General features: G+C 42.4%; 1 protein-coding gene across 3 annotated transcripts in view; it reads left to right on the top strand.

The window, feature by feature from the left end:
• The window catches only part of SAMD12 (sterile alpha motif domain containing 12), a 450,608-nt gene that overhangs the window by 44,082 nt on the left and 382,421 nt on the right, over window positions 1-24,105 (top strand). For all 3 annotated transcript variants that reach the window (XM_061439090.1, XM_061439088.1, XM_061439089.1), the window contains exon 2: window positions 2,379-2,557. In XM_061439090.1, coding sequence (XP_061295074.1) covers window positions 2,379-2,557 — 179 coding nt within the window. The remainder of the gene's footprint in view (window positions 1-2,378; window positions 2,558-24,105) is intronic.

Genomic DNA, 24,105 nt, shown 5'->3' on the forward strand with positions numbered 1-24,105 from the left:
AAGCCGCCTGCCAATGCAGGAGACACAGGTTCAATCCCTGATCCTGGAAGATCCCACATACTGCAGAGCAACTAAGCCCATGAGCCACAGCTATTGAGCCTGTGCTCTAGAGCCCAGGGGCGGCAACTACTGAGCATGTGTGCCATAGCTGCTGAAGCCTGCATGCCCCAGAGCCCGTGCTCCACAACAAGAGAAGCCTCTGCAATGAGAAGCCCGTGTGCCGCAACTGGAGAGTAGCCCCCACTCACCACAGCTGGAGAAAAGCAACAAAGACCCAGGACAGCCAAACAAAGAAATAAAATTATAAAGTGGTATAAATAAGGTCACATGCATACACACCACTGTACAGTGAGTTTTTTAAGATTCGTATGTTTGTTGAATACTTGTCGTTCCAGGCATAAGAGCCAATGTGGGGAGGGGGAGATAGGGAGAATGAGGGAGGGGATTAAGGAAAGGCGTGTCTGAAGAGTTGGTATTTAAGCCAAAACCTTACTGATGAGTAGCAGTTAGCTGAAGAATGGGGAAGAACAGTTCAGACAAAGAAACATTATATGCAAAGTCGAGAAGGCATGGGGTGTTCAAGGAAGAGACAAGGAAGTGGGTGGTACAGGTGTAGTGGACGAGGGATACTGTAGTGGGTGAGGAAATTGGAGAGGTAGAATGAAACAGATAATGTCATAGCCTTGTTGCCCACATTAAAGACTTTTGAATGCTCTGGGTGTACAATGAAGCCATTAGAAAGTTAGTTTGTGTGTGTGTGTGTTTTTTTAAACCTTTTTATATACACAAAAGTAGAAGGAGTAGTGAAATAAATCCCCATGAATCTATCAGTTAGCTTCAAGAATTATCAGTGCATGGCCAATATCATCTATCTCCTTCTCTTGTCCCCTCTACGTTTTCTATACAGTGGATCTTTGATTATTTTAAATAAAGCAGTGTGTACATGTCAACCCCAAACTCCCTAACTATCCCTCCCCACCCAGGTAAACATAAGTTTGTTCTCTAAGTCAGTAAGTCTCTGTTTTGTAGCAGAAGAGTCTTGTGAACTGACCTGTGCATTTTTTAATGAGATTGTGGGTATCCAGGGAGGAGGAGCAGTTGGGGCGGTCAGTCTAGGTGACACAGGTGGGTAGCGTGGACCAGAGTGATGGCAGTGGAGATGGAGTGAGGTAGGTGGATGGGAGCAACATTTTGAGTGCAGCACTTACTGGCCCTGGTAAAAGATGAAAGTGATGTACTGACTTACAGGGAGAGTAGTATCAAGGAGGACTCTTTAGCTTCTCTGTAGTGACTGGAGAAGGTGAATATTTGGGGGTAGAAAAATCAAGGTTCAATGTGAACATGTTAAATGTGAGATCTCTGATACACTGACATTGGGATGTTGAGTGACAGTCTTACTTATGTCTGAAGCTAGTAAGAGAGGTCTTTCTGGGCTGTAAGCTACAGGGCCATTGCTGGTTCAGTGGTAGAATTCTCATCTCCCATGTGGGAGACCCGGGTTCAGTTCCCAGCACATGCATCATGCTCACCTTCGTTTTATATGTAAAAGAGATGACCAGTGCAAGTTTGATGCATGAAGCAGGGCACTCAAAACTCGTGCTCTGGGACAACCCAGAGGGATACGGTGGGGAGGGTGGTGGGAGGAGGGTACAGGATGAGGGGGACACATGTATACCTGTTGCCAATTCATGTTGATGGATGGCAAAACCATCACAATATTGTAAGGTAGTTATCCTCCAATTAGAATAAATTAAAAAGCAAGTATACACCTGTCAGGAAAAAAAAAAAAAGGTCTCTCTGGGCTGGATGTAAGATTTGAGAGTCATGGGCAGATTGATTGTATCAGAAATGATGGGAAGGGATGGGACTTGTTAAGGGAGAAGTGAGAGCTGGGAACAAAATATCTGCTTGACTTCTTACTGTTTGCTCAATAAATATTTGTTGAATATTGAGTGGATGCTCGAAGAATAGGGAAGATTCAGAAGCTGGAAGGAATGAATGAACAGTGTTCCAGATGGAAGCATAGATACAAACTGAACTGCAGAGGTTGAAATAACTGCATGTGTGGGAGGCAGTGCCTAAGTTGCCTGATTTGGTATTATCATCTGTAATGTGGGGATTAGTCACTTGCTCAAGGTCGAACTTCTTGAAACTGATGCTTCCTGCATTTGTGCTGCCGTCTTTCTGACTTCGGAGCTCGGGATTTGCCACCATACCATGGTCCCTCTTCCCCAGATTATTTCCTATAGTTATAATTCCACCCCTCAACTTGGAAATGTCTTGTTTCTTCCCATGTAGACCAAATGAAGTATTGTCTTTCATGGACACCTTCTTTATAGGATCTGTTTTCTGAGTTAGATTTCTTTCCTCTTTCCTAGCTCTCCACTGCGGTTTGAATCCACGGGGTATTGATCACCCTGCCCATGGTGAAGGTATTAAACTACAAATTGAAGGTGAAGGTGTTGAGTCTCAATCCATTAAAAATAAAACTTTCCAGAAGGTGCTTGACCAAAAAGGAACCCCCAAGCGACTGCAGACAGAAGCCGAGACAACTAAGGTAGGTGATACTCCAATGAGATTCTGAAGCTGCAGCTTCTATATTTTGTGGCCCAGCCCCAGGGAAGAACTGACAGTACTTTCATTAATTATTGTTGGTGATTCAAAAATCACTGCTCCTCGACTACAAGTAATAAGAAATGAAAATAGTGACTTCATCACCTTTAGAGTGAAATCAAAGCACATTTGTGGTCAGTCTTAGAGCATGAGGCTCTGAGGATGGTATAGGACGAGCTCTAGGGATGAGTGCCTGGACTTAACGATTTGTTTACCAGGCTCAATTGATCATTTGATAATATTGGACAAGTCATATGACTTTCCAAGCCTCAGATTCTTCACCTATAGAATGGGTACCAGCAACACTATCATTTCCATCAGGTTGAACATATGAAATAATACTGTATATGTACAAGTATTTTGTAAAAGGCTCAGTTGGCTGCATGAGTATGAGGGGATTTTGCTGACCATCACAGTAACAAGTGATATTTTATGAAATATATATATATATATTCCAGGTACTGTTGGAAGGACTTTGACATACTGGCTTATTAGGTTCCGGTAACAATTCTGTCAGGTAGACAATAGTAAACAGGACCCTGGTTAAAGATATAGTTGCTCTAATTTGTTGCAGTATTCTTCAGTCCTTTAGTCTTTAATATAGATGTAGGTACAAGACACACAGTGGTAAACTGGGAGTTGAAGGATAGATGATTATTTAGTAAGAGCAGCCTCTTTCAAAGGTTTTCCATCATGGAACTGGCGCTGTATGGGTCTTTGTCTGAAACCGGTGAAGATGCTTTTGTTGGGGGTGTATGTTAGTTTGCTCCTTGAAAATTGAGAGAACTTGTCTTCCTATGGTATTTCCTTCGAAGAGATTTCCTTTCAAATGTTTGTTGAGGAGATGAATATATGCATGCCTTGGAAAGCAGATGTTGCAGTCCCCCAAGAAAAGCCTCAAGTAGAAAGGTCGCTCGGCTGTCATACAATAACTCCCTCCCACTCCCGTAAAAAAAAGAGAAAAGCCTTCCAAGATCAGATGTGAATTTTTCTACCTTGTCTGTACTTTTGGATAATTACCAATTACTTTAGTGTAGATAATTAAAAACTGATGACAAAAGAGTATGTGTGTATCTGTGTTGTAGGGAGTGGGGAACAATTAGCAAGGGAGATATTGCAGATATTTTGCACATTTTAGCTGAGAGAAATTACACCTCATAGAAAATTGGTTGGTTATTGTTATGTGAGAGGAGCTGGGAATAAGTAAGCCCTATTTGGCGTGCTGTGATTCATGGGGTCACAAAGAGTCGGACACGGCTGAGCGACTGATCTGATCTGATCTGCTCTGATTTTGACATCTAAATCTGGTCAGCCAGTGGTTGATTCCATCTTGAAAGAGTGAGGAAAAAAATGTCTTAAAGGTCTTCTTTAACTAGGAAGATAAATGGTTTATTTGAGTAGGATCTTTTCAGAGATGCATAAAATATTAAATATTACAGTGGAGGAAAAGAAAACATTAATTGACAATTGCCTGATTTTAATTCAACTTTAATTTAATTAAATTAATTTAATTCAACTTTTCCAGATTCTCTTTTATTTGCAGAACAGATTTGGTGATATAAGAAGTTGGATTCAAACCTGATAGGATTTGGTAACTTCTGAATTATCTGGAATGTGTGATGTGGTAGTAAAACCAGTCTTCATGTCAGTACCTTTTTGCCTCTAGTTCACTTTACATTTGCTTTGCTGAAAACCTACTTCACCGAGAATGCAGTCATCTATAATGAACCTTTCCTCAGGTTTAGACTCTGGTTGCAAGCCAGATTTGTCTGAGATTTTCCAGGTTGTCTACAGTGAAACCCCCAAACTGAGTTGAAAGGGAATTCAGAATGTCTTCACATTGACATGTTTAGGAGTGAACAGACTAGGAGCTCTTGTTACAAAGTATTTATTTTTTCATGGAGGACTTGATGACAGTGGTGGTTGCTGGGGAACAGGGGCAAAAATAAAAATAAGGATTACTCCAGACCTGCAGTGTCACATACCCCAGGGATTCTGTACCACCGACAGTGTGAACATGTTCTGTGTATGTATGGACACACTGAGATGTGCCTTTCGGTTGCACTCCAAGGGTTATTGGAGTTGTGAGTCATCCTTTTTCCTTAGGTAAATAATTGAATCTCTGGTAACTTGACCTACTTTACACTTAACTTAAAAAACCTCTAGCTACAGATGCATCATGTAAAGCCACTCAGAAATGCAAATCCATACAGATTTTCTGGAGGACAGTCTGATAGAGTTATCAAAATTTTCAATGAGTGTAAGTTTTGAGCCAGTGATGCCCTCTCTAGGAACTTGTCCTAAGGAAATAATCACCCAAATGTGCAAAGATGGCTGCAGGAGAATATTCACTCTAGCGATGTCTATAATATGAAAATAATGTTCATTCATAAAACTTTGGCCAAAGAGACTGTGTATTCATGGAATTGAACAAATTCTATCTTTTTAAGGGTGATGGAGACCTATGTATATTTATCTTAGTTTGTTCGGAGTGCTATAAAACACTTTAAACTGGGTGGCTTATAATATTATTCAGCTGTATAAAGGAACGAAGTGGAATCATTTGTAGAGATGTGGATGGACCTAGAGGCCGTCACACAGAGTGAAGTCAGTCAGAAAGAAGAAAAGAATTATTGTATATTAACACATATATGTGGAATCTAGAAAAATGCCATAGAGGCCTTCTTTGCAAGGCAGAAATAGAGACGTAGAGAACAAACGCATGGCCCCTAAGAGGGGAACCAGGGGGTGAATTGGGAGATTGGGATCAACATATATGCACTATTGATACTATGTATGAAATAGATAACCAATGAGAACCTACTGCATAGCACAGGGAACTCTCCTCAGTGCTTTGAAGTGACCTAAATGGGAAGGAAATCTAAAGAGGGGATATATGTGTACATATAACTGATTCACTTTGCTGTACAGGAGAAACTAACATAGCATTATAAAGCAACTGTGAAAGGAAAGTTTTAGTCACTCAATCGTGTCCAACTCTTTGCAACCCCAGGGACTGTAGCCCACCAGGCTCCTCTGTCCATGAATTCTCCAAGCAAAAATCCTGGAGTGGGTAGCCATTCCCTTCTCCAAGGGATCTTCCTGACCCAGGGATTGAATCCATGTCTCCCACAATGCAGGCAGATTCTTTACCATCTGAGCGACCAGAGACTATGCTCCAATAAAAATTAAAGAAACTGGATGGCTTATAAACAACAGAAATTTGTTTCTCATAGTTCTGAAGGCTGGGAAGTTCAAGGTCAAGGTACCACCAGCTGGAGTGTCTGATATGAGCCTTGTTACCCAGGTCATAGACATCCATCATCTCACTGTGTCCTCACATGGTAGAAAGGGACCAAGGATCTCTCTGGAATCTCTCATGGGGACACTGATCCCATTTGTGAGGGCCCCGTCCTCCCAAAGACTCCTCCTCCTTACTATCACATTGGGGGCTAGGGTGTGAATTCTAGGGGAACACAGATTTTCAATCTGTAGCAGTGTTTATGCAGGAAAATGAGCGTGTTGCTATTGCAGTAGGGCGAGAGGAAGACGGGCAGGTTCCTGCAGAGTGTGTAACATGTTCCCATTTTCCTATAAATATCTTTTCCCCGTAAAAAGGCATCACCAAGTCTGAAAGACTTCATTCCATAATTGTTTTTATTTATTTTTAAATGGTTTTTAATTTATTTCAAAATTTTATTTTTATTTCTATTTTAAATTAATTTATTTTTATTTATAATTGTTCTATAGTATTGTGTTGTTTTCTGCCATACATCAACATGACTCAGCTATAGGTATACATATGTCCCCTTCCTCTTGAACCTCGCACCTCCTACCCGATCCCATCCCTCTAGGCTTGCACAGAGCGCTGGGTTTGAGCTCCCTGTGTCATGTAGCAGATTCCCACTGGCTATTTTACGTATGATAATATATATGTTTCTGTGCTATTCTCTCAATATGTCCCACCCTCTGCTTCCCCTACTGTGTCCACAAGTCTGCTCTCTGTTTGAATCTCCATTGCTGCCCTGCACATAGGTTCTTCAGTACCATTTTTTAGATTCCATATGTATGTGTTAATATACAATATTTGTTTTTCTGTTTTTAACTTCACTCTGTATAATAGACTCTAGGTTCATCCACCTCATTAGAACTGACTCAAATGTGTTCCTTTTTATGGCTGATAGTTAAGTCATGTATGACTCCTTGAGACCCCGTGGACTACAGCACACCAGGCTTCCCTGTCTTTCCCTATCTCCCAGAGCGTGCTCAAACTGACGTCTATTAAGTTGTTGATGCCATCCAACCGTCTCGTCCTCTGTTGTCCCCTTCTCCTGCCCTCAGTCGTTCCCAGGATCAGGATCTTTTCCAGTGAGTTGGCTCTTAGTATCAGGTGGCCAAAGTGTTGGAGCTTCACCTTTAGCATCAGTTTATCCAGTGAATATTCAGGGTTGATTTCCTTTAGGATTGACTGGTTTGATCTCCTTGCTGTCCAAGGGACTCTCAAGAGTCTTCTCCAGTACTACAGTTCAAAAACATCAATTCTTTGGTACTCAGCCTTCTTTATGGTCCAACTCTCACATCCGTACATGACTGCCGGAAAAATCATAGCTTTGATTATACAGACCTTTGTTGGCAAAATAATGTCTCTATTTTAATATGCTGTCTAGATTTGTCATAGCTTTTCTTCCAAGGAGCAAACGTCTTTTAATTTAGTGGCTGCAGTCACCATCTGCAGTGATTTTGGAGCTCAAGGAAATAAAGTCTGTCACTGTTTCCATTGTTTCCCCATCTATTTGCTATATGCTGATGGGACCAGATGCCATATTAGTTTTTTGAGTGTTGGGTTTTAAGCCAGCTTTTTCACTTTCCTTTTTTACCTTCATCAAGAGGCTCTTTTGTTCCTCTTTGCTTTCTGCCATTAGAGTGATGTCATCTGCATATCTGATGTTATTAATATTTCTCCCGGCAATCTTGATTCCAGCTTGTGGTTCATCCAGCCTGGAGCGTTTCACATGAGGTACTCTGCATTTAAGTTAAATAAACTGGGTGACAATATTCAGCTTTGACATACCCCTTTCCCAATTTTGAAACAGTTCCTTGTTACATGTCTGGTTCTAACGGTTGCTTCTTGACCTGCATACAGATTTCTCAGGAGACAGTTTATATCTAGAGCTGAGATTATGGGGAAATTTTTCTTCTTCTGCACTCGGAGTTTCTTTTTAATATATGTACTCTTTTAAGCATAAAGGAAATCAGTCCTGAATATTCATTGGAAGGACTGATGCTGAAGCTGAAACTCCAATACTTTGGCCACCTGATGCGAAGAGCTGACTCATTTGAAAAGACCCTGATGCTGGGAAAGATTGAAGGCAGGAGGAGAAGGGAACGACAGGGGATGAGATGGTTGGATGGCATTACTGACTAGATGGACATGCGTTTGAGTAAACCCTGGGAGTTGGTGATGGAGCTTGGCGTGCTGCAGTTCATGGGGTCGCAAAGAGTTGGACACGACTGAACAACTGAACTGAACTCTTTTAAGCATATTTATTTAAAGCTCTTTTCAGGTTGCTCATTAGCTTAAGCAGCTCAGCTGTGACTCTTCCTATTTGTTGAGTTGGTGTTCTACCTTTGAGGGTGTTGTTTTTCCTCCCATGGGTCCGAAGTCTTGCTGAATGATTTGCCAAGGAGGAGAGTTGTCTTGGGAAATATGCCGTGTGTTGAGGTGCTTTTGTAGTCTGTGTGCTGTTGAAGCAAGCACTGATGAGGTGCTTTTTGTGTTTGTCTCTTTCTGAACTGTTTGGGAGGTAGCATCTTTGACCAGGTGTTTAATTATGTCTCAATCTGATGTTGTCTTTGCTACTGATTATGCAAATAAAGTCCCCCCAGATGTGCTCTCTCATCTGCAGCTTCACACAGGAGCCTGGTTCCATCTCCCTGTCATGCCTATGGGCTCTGCCATTCTGGGTCTGGCCAGGCAGGGCTTTGGAACCAATCCCTATTCCAGATCTCCAGGAGGCGTCTTTAGCTTCATCATTCCTCATTGCTATGAGCTCTTGGCACCTAAAGATATCTCTTCCTTGATTTCAAGTATGGCAATATATAAATTTTAAAATATATTTTCTAATATCTTTACATTTCTAGAGTCTGAGAGGGGATTGTATAGCATAAGTGTAATCTACCATCTTGACTGTGAAATTCATATTGCTTTTATAATTAAAAAATTTCTCTGTCTACACATCCTTGGAAAAAGCATCTTTTTGTTTCTTTATCTTAAATGTGATTTGGGGACCCTTGCCCTCAATGACTCAAAAGACTAGAGCTGTAATTCTAGAAAGAGGGTTATCTATGTCATTGGCTATCTTAAATGAAAGAGAAATGAAATAGAAATCAATAGAGAACCAAGCTCACTTTTAAGCCTTATTACTGGGTAGCATAGGGTCTAGTTGGGAAAACAGAAACAAAAACAGATACATTTGATGTGTGAATTTGCAAAAGATATTTGCCAAAGGGAGTCCTAAATGCCAGTGAGGACTTGGGAATCCAGAGAGTATAGGTGCCTTAGGGATCAGTGTCTTGGCTAGCACAGACATAGAACATCACAGAAAGTTCTATTGGACAGGCTGCTCTGATCTGTGGAAGCCATTGAAATTTTCTGGTTATAAGAGTGAGTAAGATGAACAGATGGAATTGTGTGAACATTTTCTCTGACTCTTGTCCTTGGGCCTGGGGGGACATGTGCTTCAATCATAAGAAGAAATGTGGAAAGGGGAGTCTGTTTTGAAGGTTATATCCCTCAATTGTCCGATGGTTGGAATTTGCGTTTCCATAGCAACTCAGGATCTGGATTAAGATCAGCCCATCGGTAGATAGCATGCTGGCTGTTCCCTACCTTGAAATTCTGGACTGTTTTCCTCACAAGTGGCCTAAATACAGCATTGGGAAATTGAAACTCTTGTCTTCTAGACTTGATCTTCTAGGTGCTTACGAAGAAATTTGCCCTGTGTTTTCATGCCTATAAAGGAAGGGTTTCATAAAGTTAATCTTTATTTTTTCATACCAGCAATGCTGATTCACCAGAGCATGTAAAACAGTGAATCAGAATAATGATCGAGAGTCTTGATGACTTTCTGTGTGTCTCTTGTTTAGATGTGATTGACTCCTATGTTTTTATTTATAAAATCTCCATCTTGCAGCTGAGAAAATGAAGAATGACTTGCAAAACTTAGCTTCTGGCTAAAAAGTGGAGAAACATGACTGAAATCTAAGTATAATGACTCTAAAACCAGGATTTTTTTCATCTCTTTAACATTAAATGACAAATGATTGATTGATTTTGGAAAGAAAAGAGAATCTGTTATACCGAGAATCAGGCCAATGAGACAAAAGAAGAGGTTAAAACACTGCATGTATTCTTTCTTTCTTGGGGAGAAATGCAGTAGATCCTGATTGCTATATTATATAAGGCAGAAGCAGTGCCAGCATCCAAAGCAGTGAATAATTGCCCACATTTGGCTCTGGGATGCATTATGTGAATCTTTGGCAGCAGATAGCCTTTTCTCATTAGGCTAATATTAGATTTAGTTTGTATTTCTTTGGCACAGAGTTAAAGGAGCTGGCCTGGAGTTTGGTGCTGGAGGCGGGAGGAGGAGAAAGCCTGGTGCTTGGGATAAGCCACAGGTGGATAAATGAGAGCTGACTGTAGGGCAGCTGGGGGATGTTTGTTAGAATGGGAAAGGAAGCATAATCTGGGATTGAAACAGAAAGCTCGGAGAATTCTGTCTTGGGTTAAAGATGAAGGGGGATTGTACTTAACCTTGATCAAATCACATTGCTCAGCTGCCTCTGAGAAGGCCTACAGCAATTTGGGGATAGAATGATCTAATTCTTGGCTATCTGTATTTCTTGGCTTGGGGAGTAAGAACATCTCCAAAAGAGGCTGTCAACCCAATGTACTGTCACCAGTGATAGGAAAGGACATAATGCATGGGAAACATAATGACCACATACTTAGTTAAGAATTGTCAGGGGTCAGAACAAGAGAGAGAAGCCAAGATGACGTCATGCCGTGTGAGCTCCAGGCCCCTCCTGCACAGGCACTGAACACTTGGAAAGACCTCAGGAGAAACCGCAGTCAACCCGTGTTGGAAAAGGTAAGCATTTACAACTGAAGTGCTGAGCTCTGAAAAGTGTGACAGTGGAGCATGCATTGGAGCCATAGTTTCATGGAATAATCAATCAAGAAGGCACCTTCGGGAGCATCTGACCACCTGGTTTATTGCATAGGTGGTGGTGAGATGACATGCCTTCTCAAAATCTTGAGGCTAGTAGTGGCGCAGCCTGACCTAAAACATCATAATTCTGACACATGGCTAGAGCTTACCACTCTATACAAAACAACAGCTTCATGCAGCCACTTGGTTGGCATTCCTTTTCTTGTGTACCCAGACTGCAGTGCATGCCATTTTGAGGATAGAATGGAAAGTTGGCCTCAGGGGAAGTGGTGCCCCTATCAGTGGGTGGATCAGAGCCCAGTTACAATTCCATTGACAATTTGACACAGTAAAGATAGTCTTTTGGAAGAAAGGGTGAGTTCTAGGGGTGGCTTGACTGGTAGCACTCTGCCCAAATGCTTTTCTTTTCCAGTCTGAAATGCTGGGGATCAATATGTAAACTTTTCAACCATGACAGCAGTTAGAGTCATGCCTGTCAGAACTGATTGAGAAATTTCACAATTGCCTGCATTTATATAAAGGCAAGTGTATAATTTGAACCTAAGAAAAAGACAAACATAAGAGGCACACGTGACAGCAGTGATCTGCTTCTGTGACTGTGTTGAAGAGACTCCGAGTCCTTGATGGGTGACACTGGAAAAGCCTAGAGGCATTTGAGAGCCCTGGTCAACTCAGCCAAGTGAAGAACTCAAGAAGAAGATAAAACAGAAGTTGGGAGAAGCTTAAGGCCAAGTAAGATGAAGAGCAGAAGGTGGTAGAAGAAAGCAGGGTTGGACCTTTGTCTGTACCCACAGCTTGAGGACTGACACTTACTCCAAGTGAGGGACATTGTAGTCCACCAGACACACAGCATCTCTGAACATATACACACACGTTTCCCCTTTTGACCCTCTCTTTCCCTGTACACACAGACAGATGCTAAGACATTGTTATAAAATGTGTATTGTTGCATACGATTTTCAAGTGTATTTTGGCTTTCCTGATATCCTACATCATAGTTGCTTTTGAACTATGAATACCTGGACTCAGGTGACCATGCGATTTGCAAACTTTGGCTATAAAAAGCCAGATAGTAACTGGTTCTTCATGGTGGGTGTTGAAGTCCCCATGTGACTTTGCGGAAGTGGATGTATTTCACTGAGATGCCTACAGGTGGACCTGTGTGGAGGTGCACGTCTGTGTGTCTCAGTTGCACCTCTGATGTCTCAGTTGCACCTCAGCCAATGGGAGGCACTGGACAAGTCGGCTTTAGACACTGTACACCCAGGATCTGGACAAATAAATGTTGGGAGAGGGTGTGTGGGGAAGGGACACTTTAAGTCATTTTATAAGAACACCTTGCCTTCTCTTCTCTCTTCTCTCTAAATATACAAATGGCTAACACTTATGTTCTATTTGGGTATAACTTGCCAAAAGTTAATAGTTGTAACAGGAAAAACCTTGGTAATAAGTAATACATCATTTTAAACTGCCCTATTATCTCATGGCTCTTCCCAAGTGGCATTAGTGGTAAAGAACCCACCTGCCAATGCAGGAGATGTAAAAGATGTAGGTTCAGTCCTTGGGTCGGGAATATCCTCTGGAGGAGGGCATGGCAACCCCCTCCAGTAGTCTTGCCTGGAGATTCCCATGGACAGAGGAGCCTGGCAGGCTACAGTCCCTAGGGTTGCAAAGAGTCAAACACGACTGAAGTGACTTAGCAGGCAGCAAGATATCACTCATATATTGAGAAAGAGAATGATTTTGTAATAATGATTGAGTTGAAAAAATAGTATGTTGCATTATGTAGGAAAAAAATGTGAATTGTAGAGGCGGTTCTGTTGTTCAGAGATAGATTATCCATCAACACATCATGTTCATTCTCCCCTTACTTCTTATTCTGAAATCTACTCATGTTCCCACATCTGCTCCTATCACCCGGACCCACCTCACTATCTCTTGACTGGCTTCCACTTCACTCCTGCCCTCCTGTGATCCTGTTCCCACACACCAATCTTGAATTAAAGGATACCACGCACCTTCTTAGCATCCTTTTCACTTAAAGTAAAAATCCAGACTCATTCCTATGGTGAGAATCCAAGACATTCAGGCTTTGCTTGGCCTCATATCAGATTTCCCTCTGGTCATCTCAGCTCCAGACACAGTTGTCTTTCTGTTTCTGGAATATGCCAAAGTCATGCTCTCTCTTGAACGCATTGGTACCTGCCATCCTGTCTGCCTATATTTACCTCCTTGATCATTGCACCTTGGTTCCCTGTCACATAGGTCCCAGCTCAAATGTTTCTCTGCAGAGAGGCCTGACCACTCCAGTCACGCTTTCTGATATCATGGTGTATCCTTCATGGAGCTTCTTCCTGTCTGAAATCATACTGTTTATTTTCTGTCTCTCCAGTAAAATGTAAACTCCTTGACAGCAGTGATCTTCTCTGTCTTATTCACTGGTTCAGCATCAGTGCCTGCTGCAGTGTCCAGCACATCTTAAAGAATATGCTTCTGATAAATGAAATGTTAGTTGATATGACCTGGAAGTTCCTTGCTTCTGGGTCTTCCTTTCTTTTGCCCCGTAGTGTTTATCTTTGGGTTTCCCTGATAGCTCAGTTGATAAAGAATCCACCTGCAATGCAGGAGACCTTGGTTCAATTCCTGGGTTGGGAAGATCCATTGGAGAAGGGATACACTACCCAGTTCAGTACTTTTGGGCTTCCCTTGTTGCTCAGCTGGTAAAAAATCTGCCTGCAATGCGGGAGACTGAGTTTGATCCCTGGGTTGGGAAGATCCCCCGGAGAAGGGAAAGGCTACCCACTCCAGTATTCTGGCCTGGAGAATTTCATGGACTGTGTAGTCCATGGGGTCACAAAGATTCAGACACAACTGAGCGACTTTCACTCACTCCACTCTGCTATCTTTATTCTCTGTAGAGGCGAGCAGGAAGATCCATCTTGCTGTAATGATTGTTAGTGGCAGAGGATGCTTTTCTGGATGGTGGGGGCAAGTGGAACATTGTCCACAAGACAAGCAAGGGTTGCATCCATAGCTCTTATTTACCCTCCTTCTTCACAGTTCTAACTTCCCTTAGGCTAGGGAAATACCTGTTTGTGGTCTGTGGTTGGCATTCCAAACTTGACTTAGTTAAAAAGTCTCCGACCTGCACATCCATCCCTCTGCTCCCTCCAGTGTTGGCCAAGATTCCACCCCTACCCACAACTCTCTTCATAATCCTCAGTATAAGCATCAGCTGACTCCCTTAACTCTTCCCCCTTTGCCTTGAAGTCATAACCAGATGATAAAAGAAGGCAGCGGCTTCTCCTTAAATGATCAGGAAGTTTTAAATTGAGAATCAGACCACCAGGTATCAGACAACACCTCGAACATTATTGCCAGGGATTTATGAATGAGAAATAGTTTTCAGGTGTTGCTGTTACATGTGACCATACATATTTTGTTATAGCAGCTTGGGATGCTATAACAAAATAGCATAGTTTATAACATGGACTAGGTAGCTTCAGTAATAATGTCTCACTGTTTTGGAGGCTGGGAAGTCCAAGATCAGGAAGTCAGTCAATTTGGTTCCAGGTGAGGGCCCTCTTCTTGACTTGCTAATGGAAGCATTCTGCCGGTATCCTCACATGATGAAGATAAAGTGAGCTCTAGTCTCTCTTTCTCTTCTGAAAAGGATGCTGATCCTATCATGGGGCCCCATCCTCATGACCTCATCTACACCTATTTATCTCCTAAAAGCCGTACCTCCAAATACGATCACTTTGGGGGTAAGAGCTTCAGCCTGTGAATTGAGGAGGGGCCACAAACATATGGTTCAGAATATATACCAAATGTGCATTTTGGTCAGACGCCAAGTGAGCAAGTGTCCAGTCACTATTTGGCTGAAGTTGAGTATCTTCATCTTAGAAAGAATGTCTGGCATACAAGGATAAACCTGAAATACTGATAAAAATACCTATTTATTACAACTTAAATTTATACCAAGCAGATACTTTTTTAAATTGCTATTGTAGTGCAGTGGTATCAGAGTGGTATCACAAGCAGAGTCACAGCTATCGACTCCTGTGGTTTTTATAGTGCACATTTGTGATACTGAGAATATACTCTTCTCAACTGAGATCAGTGAAGGAGCAACAGATGTTTTGGTCAAGCTCTGCCCGTGCAGGCCATGCTAATGATGATATTACCAAGTCATTGAACTTTCATCCTCTCCAGTGAAAACTGACTGAAATGAAGACTTCAACTCTTGGGCTTGCCATGTTGGTTGTAGCTCATGAGGCAGTTTCATTGAAACAGTCCCATAAATGAAAGCTTAGGATTGTATTTAAAGAAGATACTTGTTAAGCGTTCTCAAGATTAAGCTGAATTGTATTGCCATCCCTGTGGTTTTCTCTCTTAAAAAATGTTTTCACAGTACTGTAAAGCAGGAATTTCCATTCAGTAGCTGGAATTCATTCATGTGCCCATCAGATCATGTTGTTCTCTGCTCAGACTCCTCTCATTGCTCCCCATTTTCTTTGAGTTAAAAGCCAGAGTCCTTTCCGTGTCCTCCTGGGCTCTGCATGATCTGTTCCCTGGTAAGTCACTCGTGTCATCTCCTGCTACACTCTTCATGTTCAGGCTGCTTCTGGACTAAACTGGGTATCTTCCCACCTGGGTGGAGAAGGCAATGCCACCCCACTCCAGTGCTCTTGCCTGGAGATTCCCATGGACGGAGGAGCCTGGTAGGTTGCGGTCCATGGGGTCACTAAGAGTCGGACACGACTGAGCGACTTCACTTTCACTTTTCACTTTCATACATTGGAGAAGGAAATGGCAACCCACTCCAGTGTTCTTGCCTGGAGAATCCCAGGGACGGGGGAGCTTGGTGGGCTGCCGTCTATGGGGTTGCACAGAGTCGGACATGACTGAAGTGACTTAGCAGCAGCAGCAGCAGCTTCCCACCTGGGAGCCCTTGTAATGCTGTTCCCTCTGCCTGCAGCTTCTTTTTCTCAGGATGCCCAAGACACTCTCCTCCATCTTCTTGAAACCTTTATTCAACCATAGCCTCAGTGAGGCTTGCTGGGCTGTTGTGTTTAAATAACGAACTCTTTCTCAGTGCTTCTGATCCTTGACTCTTTCGTTATTCTCACTCCCACACTCAACATACCCATGACGTTTTAAAACAGTGTATCATCTTCTTATCTATTACACGTATTATTATTTTATGTCATCCCTCCAAATGTAAATTGTGTGAGGTCAGGGACCTGATTTGTTTTTTGATCTATCCCTAAAATGGCAAACTATGCTTGGTATGTTACAGGGACACAATTATTTGTTGTGTAAATTAATTCATATAATCAATGTACATTTAAGTTTCACCTGACTGATAAACTTTTAATATAAAAACAAGCCAGGAGATTAGCTTAATTAGACATAAAATACCTACATTTATTGGAAAGGGAATTTTCATATAGCAATAATAAGCCCTAAGGAGCATCCCTATCTGTGTCACCAGCAGTGTAGTGGTGGTCACAGGTGTAAGTAACCAACATGGCCAAATGATCATTATTTTGCACAAGGTCAAGGTTGCCAAAACTGGAGCCAAAATGGCATTTGGCTACTTGGCCTGCCAAAAACCAAGGCTGAAGCCAAATCCTTATAGAATTTTGGTCAAATGTCACCAAAAGCTGAACTTCATTGCTTCCCTATTCTTTATATAATTAGTTCATAAATGCACTTATGTCTAACTTGCATATTGTGTAATCTTTTTTGGGAGAAATCTGATACCAACCTTTTCTCATGTTGTACTAAATAGACAAAGGAGGGTTAGTCCTATCGATGCCTGAATAGCAGTAACTACTTAGAGGTAGCCAGAAGTGTAACAAACAGAAAAGAAAGTAAAAGTGTTAGTCACTTTGTCGTGTCTTGACTCCTTAGGACCCCATAGACTGTAGCCTTTCAGGCTCCTCTGTCCACGGGAGTCTCCAGGCAAGAATACTGGAGTGGGTTGCCATTTCCTCCTCCAGGGAATTTTCCCAACCCAGGGATCAAACCCAGGTCTCCTGCATTGCAGGTGGATTTTTTAACCATCTGAGCCACTAGGGGAACCCAGATGGAAGAAAGAAATGCATCAAAGCTTGGATTTGTTATCGAGCAGAACTCTTTTAAATAGAGGATATGTGATTTCAAATTTTTGGTTCAGTTCAGTTCAGTTGCTCAGTCGTGTCCGACTCTTTGCGACCTCATGAATCGCAGCACACCAGGCCTCCCTGTCCATCACCAACTCCCAGAGTTCACTCAGACTCACATCCATCAAGTCAGAGATGCCATCCAGCCATCTCATCCTCTGTCATCCCCTTCTGCTCCTGCCCCCAATTCCTCCAAGCATCAGTCTTTTCCAATGAGTCAACACTTGGCAGGAGGTGGCCAAAGTACTGGAGTTTCAGCTTTAGCATCATTCCTTCCAAAGAAATCCCAGGGCTGATCTCCTTCAGAATGGACTGGTTGGATCTCCTTGCAGTCCAAGGGACTCTCAAGAGTCTTCTCCAACACCACAGTTCAAAAGCATCAATACTTCATCACTCAGCTTTCTTCACAGTCCAACTCTCACATCCATACATGACCACTGGAAAAACCATAGCCTTTACTAGATGGACCTTTGTTGGCAAAGTAATGTCTCTGCTTTTCAATATGCTATCTAGGTTGGTCATAACCTTCCTTCCAAGGAGTAAGCGTCTTTTAATTTCATGGCTGCAGTCACCATCGGCAGTGATTTTGGAGCCCAGAAAAATAAAGTCTGACACTGTTTCCACTGTTTCCCCATATATTTCCCATGAAGTGATGGGACCAGATGCCATGATCTTTGTTTTCTGAATGTTGAGCTTTAAGCCAACTTTTTCACCCTCCACTTTCACTTTCATCAAGAGGCTTTTGAGTTCCTCTTCACCTTCTGCCATAAGGGTGGTATCATCTGCATATCTGAGGTTATTGATATTTCTCCCAGCAATCTTGATTCCAGCTTGTGGTTCTTCCAGTCCAGCGTTTCTCATGATGTACTCTGCATAGAAGTTAAATAAACAGGGTGACAATATACAGCCTTGACGTACTCCTTTTCCTATTTGGAACCAGTCTGTTGTTCTATGTCCAGTTCTAACTGTTGCTTCCTGACCTGCATATAGCTTTCTCAAGAGGCAGGTCAGGTGGTCTGGTATTCCCATCTCTTTCAGAATTTTCCACAGTTTATTGGGATCTACACAGCCAAAGGCTTTGGCATAATCAATAAAGCAGAAATAGATGTTTTTCTGGAACTCTCTTGCTTTTCAATGATCCAGCAGATGTTGGCAAGTTGATCTCTGGTTCCTCTGCCTTTTCTAAAAGCTGCTTGAACATCTGGAAGTTCACAGTTCACATATTGCTGAAGCCTGGCTTGGAGAATTTTGAGCATTACTTTACTAGCGTGTGAGATGAGTGCAATTGTGCGGTAGTTTGAGCATTCTTTGGCATTGCCTTTCTTTGGGATTGGAATGAAAACTGACCTTTTCCAGTCCTGTGGCCACTGCTGAGTTTTCCAAATTTGCTGGCATATTGAGTGCAGCACTTTCACAGCATCATCTTTCAGGATTTGAAAAAGCTCAACTGGAATTCCATCACCTCCACTAGCTTTGTTCGTAGTGATGCTTTCTAAGGCCCACTTGACTTCATGTTCCAGGATATCTGGCTCTAGGTGAGTGATCACACCATCGTGATTATCTTGGTCGTGAAGATCTTTTTTGTACAGTTCTTCTGTGTATTCTTGCCACCTCTTCTTAATATCTTCTGCTTCTGTTAGGTCCATACCATTTCTGTCCTTTATCGAGCCCATCTTTGCATTAAATGTTGCCTTGGTATGTCTAATTTTCTTGAAGACGTCTCTAGTCTTTCCCATTCTGTTGTTTTCCTCTGTTTCTTTGCATTGATCCCTGAGGAAGGCTTTCTATCTCTTCTTGCTATTTGGAACTCTACATTCAGATGCTTATATCTTTCCTTTTCTCCTTTGCTTTTCGCTTCTCTTCTTTTCACAGCTATTTGTAAGGCCTCCCCAGACAGCCATTTTGCTTTTTGCATTTCTTTTCCAAGGGGATGGTCTTGATCCCTGTCTCCTGTACAATGTCACGAACCTCATTCCATAGTTCACCAGGCAATCTATCTATCAGATCTAGGCCCTTAAATCTATTTCTCACTTCCACTGTATAATCATAAGGGATTTGATTTAGGTCATACCTGAATGGTCTAGTGGTTTTCCCTACTTTCTTCAATTTGAGTCTGAATTTGGTAATAAGGAGTTCATGATCTGAGCCACATTCAGCTCCTGGTCTTGTTTTTGTTGACTGTATAGAGCTTCTCCATCTTTGGCTGCAAAGAATATAATCAGTCTGATTTTGGTGTTGACCATCTGGTGATGTCCATGTGTAGAGTCTTCTCTTGTGTTGTTGGAAGAGGGTGTTTGCTATGACCAGTGCATTTTCTTGGCAAAACTCTATTAGCCTTTGCCCTGCTTCATTCTGTATTCCAAGGCCAAATTTTCCTGTTACTCCAGGTGTTTCTTGACTTGCTACTTTTGCATTCCAGTCCCCTATAATGAAAAGGACATCTTTTTTGGGTGTTAGTTCTAAAAGGTCTTGTAGGTCTTCATAGAACCATTCAGCTTCAGCTTCTTCAGCATTACTGGTTGGGGCATAGACTTGGATTACTGTGGTATTGAATGGTTTGCTTTGGAAATGAACAGACATCATTCTGTTGTTTTTGAGATTGCATCCAAGTACTGCATTTTGGACTCTGTTGTTGACCGTGATGGCTACTCCATTTCTTCTAAGGGATTCCTGCCCGCAGTAGTAGATATAATGGTCATCTGAGTTAAATTCACCCATTCCAGTCCATTTTAGTTCGCTGATTCCTAGAATGTCGACATTCACTCTGAAATGACAGACACACTGAAACCATACTCACAGAAATCTAGTCAATCTAATCACACTAGGACCACTGCCTTGTCTAACTCAGTGAAACTAAGCCATGCCTGTGGGGCCACCCAAGATGGGCGGGTCATGGTGGAGAGGTCTGACAGAATGTGGTCCACTGGAGAAGGGAATGGCACCACTTCAGTATTCTTGCCTTGAGAACCCCATGAACAGTATGAAAAGGCAAAATGATAGGATACTGAAAGAGGAACTCCCCAGATCAGTATGTGCCCAATATGTTACTAGAGATCAGTGAAGAAATAACTCCAGAAAGCATAAAGGGATGGAGCCAAAGCAAAAACAATACCCAGTTGTGGATGTGACTGGTGATAGAAGCAAGGTCCGATGCTGTAAAGAGCAATATTGCATAGGAACCTGGAATGTCAGGTCCATTCAGTTCAGTTGAGTTCAGTTCAGTCACTCAGTCATGTCCTACTCTTTGAGACCCCACGAATCGCAGCACGCCAAGCCTCCCTGTCCATCACCAACTCCTGGAGTTCACTCAGACTCATGTCCATCGAGTCAGTGATGCCATCCAGCCATCTCATCCTCTGTCGTCCCCTTCTCCTCCTGTCCTCAATCCCTCCCATCATCAGAGTCTTCTCCAATGAGTCAACTCTTTGCATGAGGTGGCAAAAGTACTGGAGTTTCAGCTTTAGCAGCATTCCTTCCAAAGAACACCCAGGGCTGATCTCCTTCAGAATGGACTGGTTGGATCTCCTTGGAATCCAAGGGACCCTCAAGAGTCTTCTCCAACACCACAGTTCAAAAGCATCAATTCTTTGGTGCTCAGCTTTCTTCACAGTCCAACTCTCACATCCATACATGACCACTGGAAAAACCATAGCCTTGACTAGATGGACCTTTGTTGGCAAAGTAATGTCTCTGTTTTTCAATATGCTGTCTAGGTTGGTCATAACTTTACTTCCAAGGAGTAAGCATCTTTTAATTCCATGAATCAAGGCAAATTGGAAGTGGTCAAACATTTTGATTGCTCTTGATATAAAGTAGTAAAGGACACTGACCTGGGACATTGGATCCAATCCCCAGTCTACCCTGCTACTTGCCAGCTGTATAACCTGGGGCCAGTTTCTTATCCTTTCTCTGCCTCAGTGTCTTCATCTGTCCAGTGGGGATAATCATAGTGCCTGCCTCTTGGGGTGGTTGCTCGTATCATTGGAATTTATATATAAAATGCTCAAAACGGCTCCTGGCATATAGTAAGCATGCTGTTAAGTTTGCTTCTATTGTTGTTCTTCATATTATCATTATCCCTGGAAAATATTTTGGCAAGATGGATTAGAGAAAATAACTTTTTTCAGCAGAAGTTTTGAATTGGCTGCCTGCAGCCATATTGGGTCTACCAACAAGTTTTGTTTGCCCACACACACTTAAGGTTTAAATTAATCTTCAGCGGTGGAAAAACCCTAACATTCTTCCTTTAAATACTCCATATTTCCCACTTCTCTTGAAAATTTTTTAAAAATCTGGAAATGATAAGCCTAAATTGGTACCAGCTGGAGTTGTCAGCAGCTGCCCCTTTTTGATGAATAGGCTCTCTACTTTGGTTCTGCCTATGCCTGGCCCTCTTCATTCATGAGGTTTCCTGCCAGGCTGCTTTAGGGAGTTTAAGTTTGTGATCTTCAGTGTAAAGCACACTGACATAGTATAAAAAGTATAGTAAGCCCTCTCTTATTTAAATGACTTATCTCCTTAAAGTGCACATATCATTCAACATTCAAAGTATCTGTTAGACCCCTTCTCTGGTGATACTGTATTGAATAAGACAGAAGTGGAAACTGGATCTCAAACATGTACTATGGCACAAGTTCTGATATATATTTGGAAGGAAACCAACTGAGGTCTGAGAAACTGAGATCGAAAATAAAGATGGAGGTGAGGCTAGGGGCCTGAAGGAGGAAAGGGAGAAAGGGTGCGTTCTGAAATGAAATCCAAGTGTTAGAAAGGAGCAGCCTTGCCAAAATATGGGGCTGAGAATACTTCCTGAACCAGAGTCAGCTTGTACAAGGGCCCTGAGGTAAGGAGGAGTGTCTCCTGCTGAGGAAAGGAAAGAGACCTATGTGGCGGGTATACAGATGGCTCAAGGTGATGTTATGGATCCTGTGGGTTTGCCTGAACCTTATATTTTCTGCAATGGAGAAATTGATGGAAGGTTTCAGATAGGGGAGGGGCTTACAAAAAGAAGACCCCATCTGCTGCTCAGAGGGTTGGTTGGAAGTGAGCAAGAGGAGAAATAGACTAGGATGTGGATACTGGAGTTGATGGAGGTGAGAGATGCTGATACCAATAGAAATGGAGAGAAGGGGCAAATTTGGAGTTTATTTTGGAGACAGAGTGATAAATGAGATTAGGTATAATCCATGAGGCAAAGGGAAGCAGTGAGGATGACGACTAAGTTCCTGGTTTGAGCAGCTAACCAGACACTGGTGTTATTTAGTAAGATAAAAAAAAAAAAAAAGTCAAGGAAAGAAGATGTTAATAGGGGAAGATTTGAGGTGAAATCAGAAGGTTCTTTTTGACCATAATTAATTTTACGATTTTAGAGTTACATCCAAGAGAAAATGTCAAGTAAGTCATTAAACTTGCAGTCCAGTTTCCAAGCGTGATCTGGGCTACAGCTATAGGTCAGCAGTCACGGGTGTCATATTGTGGTGTGTATCTGTGTGTGTGTTGCAGAGGGATCAAACATGTAGAAACTAAGGGATATTTTAGAAGTCCTGACTTTTAAAAGGGGATATCTCTGTAGTTTCCCTGACTCTGTGCTGCTACTTGGACTGTTAGCCTTGTCCTGTCATTATTGAATTTTGAACCTAAGGATTAGGCTCTTCAGTTTGGAGGGTAATGACATAGCCGGAAATCATTTGGGTAGTAGATCATCTTCACTTTTTTCAGCTTTTTTTTTTTTTAACCTCCCTCACCCATCATCATGTTCGCCTACTGTTGACTGCTTCATGCATTTATTGGAAGGAGGCCAGTTGGAAAAGGAGTAGGGGTTGGGGGGATGAACAGCAGGTCGTTTTTAAGCTCTGAAGGCTTCTTAACTTTCTGTAGGGATGTGAGTCTCTGCTCTTTATCAGTGCTGTCATTATAGTTGTCACTTATGTTCACCAACATCCACTTTTCTCATCCTGGGCTCCAGTAAGACTGCACTTGCTGGTCTCCCAGAATGCCTAGACAGTGGCCTGTAAGAGAAACCCACTGCCCTAAAGGACTGGGGCTAGCGGACACTCTGGTGCAAACTTCAGCTCCCTTTGGGGGAGTGTGGTAGCCACCAGCTCAGATGGCAGAGCACAGAGTCAAAGGAACTTTGATCATCAGGTCACCACAGAGACTGCCCAGGAGCTGACTTGGAGCTGACTTTGTATAAGCAAGAAGTAAATTTTCATTGTGTCCCAAGAGTTTGAGGCATGTTTGTTAGTGCAACATGTGTTGCCATTTAGTTGCTATGTCCAACTCTGTGACCCAATGGACTGTAGTCCACCAGGCTCCTCTGTCCATGGGATTCTCCAGGCAAGAATGCTGCAGTGGGTTGCCATTTCCTTCTCCGGGGGATCTTTCCAACCAGAGATGGAGCCCGTGTCTCCTGCATTGCAGGCAGATCTTAACCACTGCACCTCTAGGGAAGCCCTACTGCAGCATAAGCCTAGCCTAATCAGTTTAATCCAGGTGGCATCTGAGAACAATGTAATAATGTTTGTCCCAAACCTAAGCTCCTCACAGGCAGGCATCTTGTTGAACATCAAGCCAAGTGCAAACCCTGACAAAGATGGGTGTGCTCCACTAATCCTCTGAAGTCAGTATCGATCATGACTTTCTTTTCAACAGATGGAGACTCTCAGTGCCCTTTTCACTTTAAACGACTGAACTAAAATTAAACTGCTATTTGAAGATTTTAAGGCTTTTCTCCTGGGCCCCAGCAATTGTTACCAGCGTCAGGACATTATGGGACACGTCTTCCTGGTGCCCCATTTTGTGTTTGTCTGTAACTGACAGCAGCTAGCCACCGTTTCCATCTCGCGTTGTTGCTGTGACTTCCGTTAGCTCATGGTTTCTTCTCGAGTGTATCACTGAGTGCTCAGTGCTGTACCTGGTCTACCTTGTTGGGCTTAATTGTTGCTTTTTTCCCGTGTTATTTGTGTGCGTGTGTATGCATGTACGCAGTTTAATCCACTGAAGTGATTATTTCGTTTTGGAGACGCTGCCCTCTTTTTCCTTCCAGAACGCAAATATGTGCGTTTATACATTATACACCATTTATACATCAA

Source organism: Bos javanicus, chromosome 14, assembly GCF_032452875.1.
Source record: "Bos javanicus breed banteng chromosome 14, ARS-OSU_banteng_1.0, whole genome shotgun sequence".
In the NCBI taxonomy this organism is placed as follows: domain Eukaryota; kingdom Metazoa; phylum Chordata; class Mammalia; order Artiodactyla; family Bovidae; genus Bos; species Bos javanicus.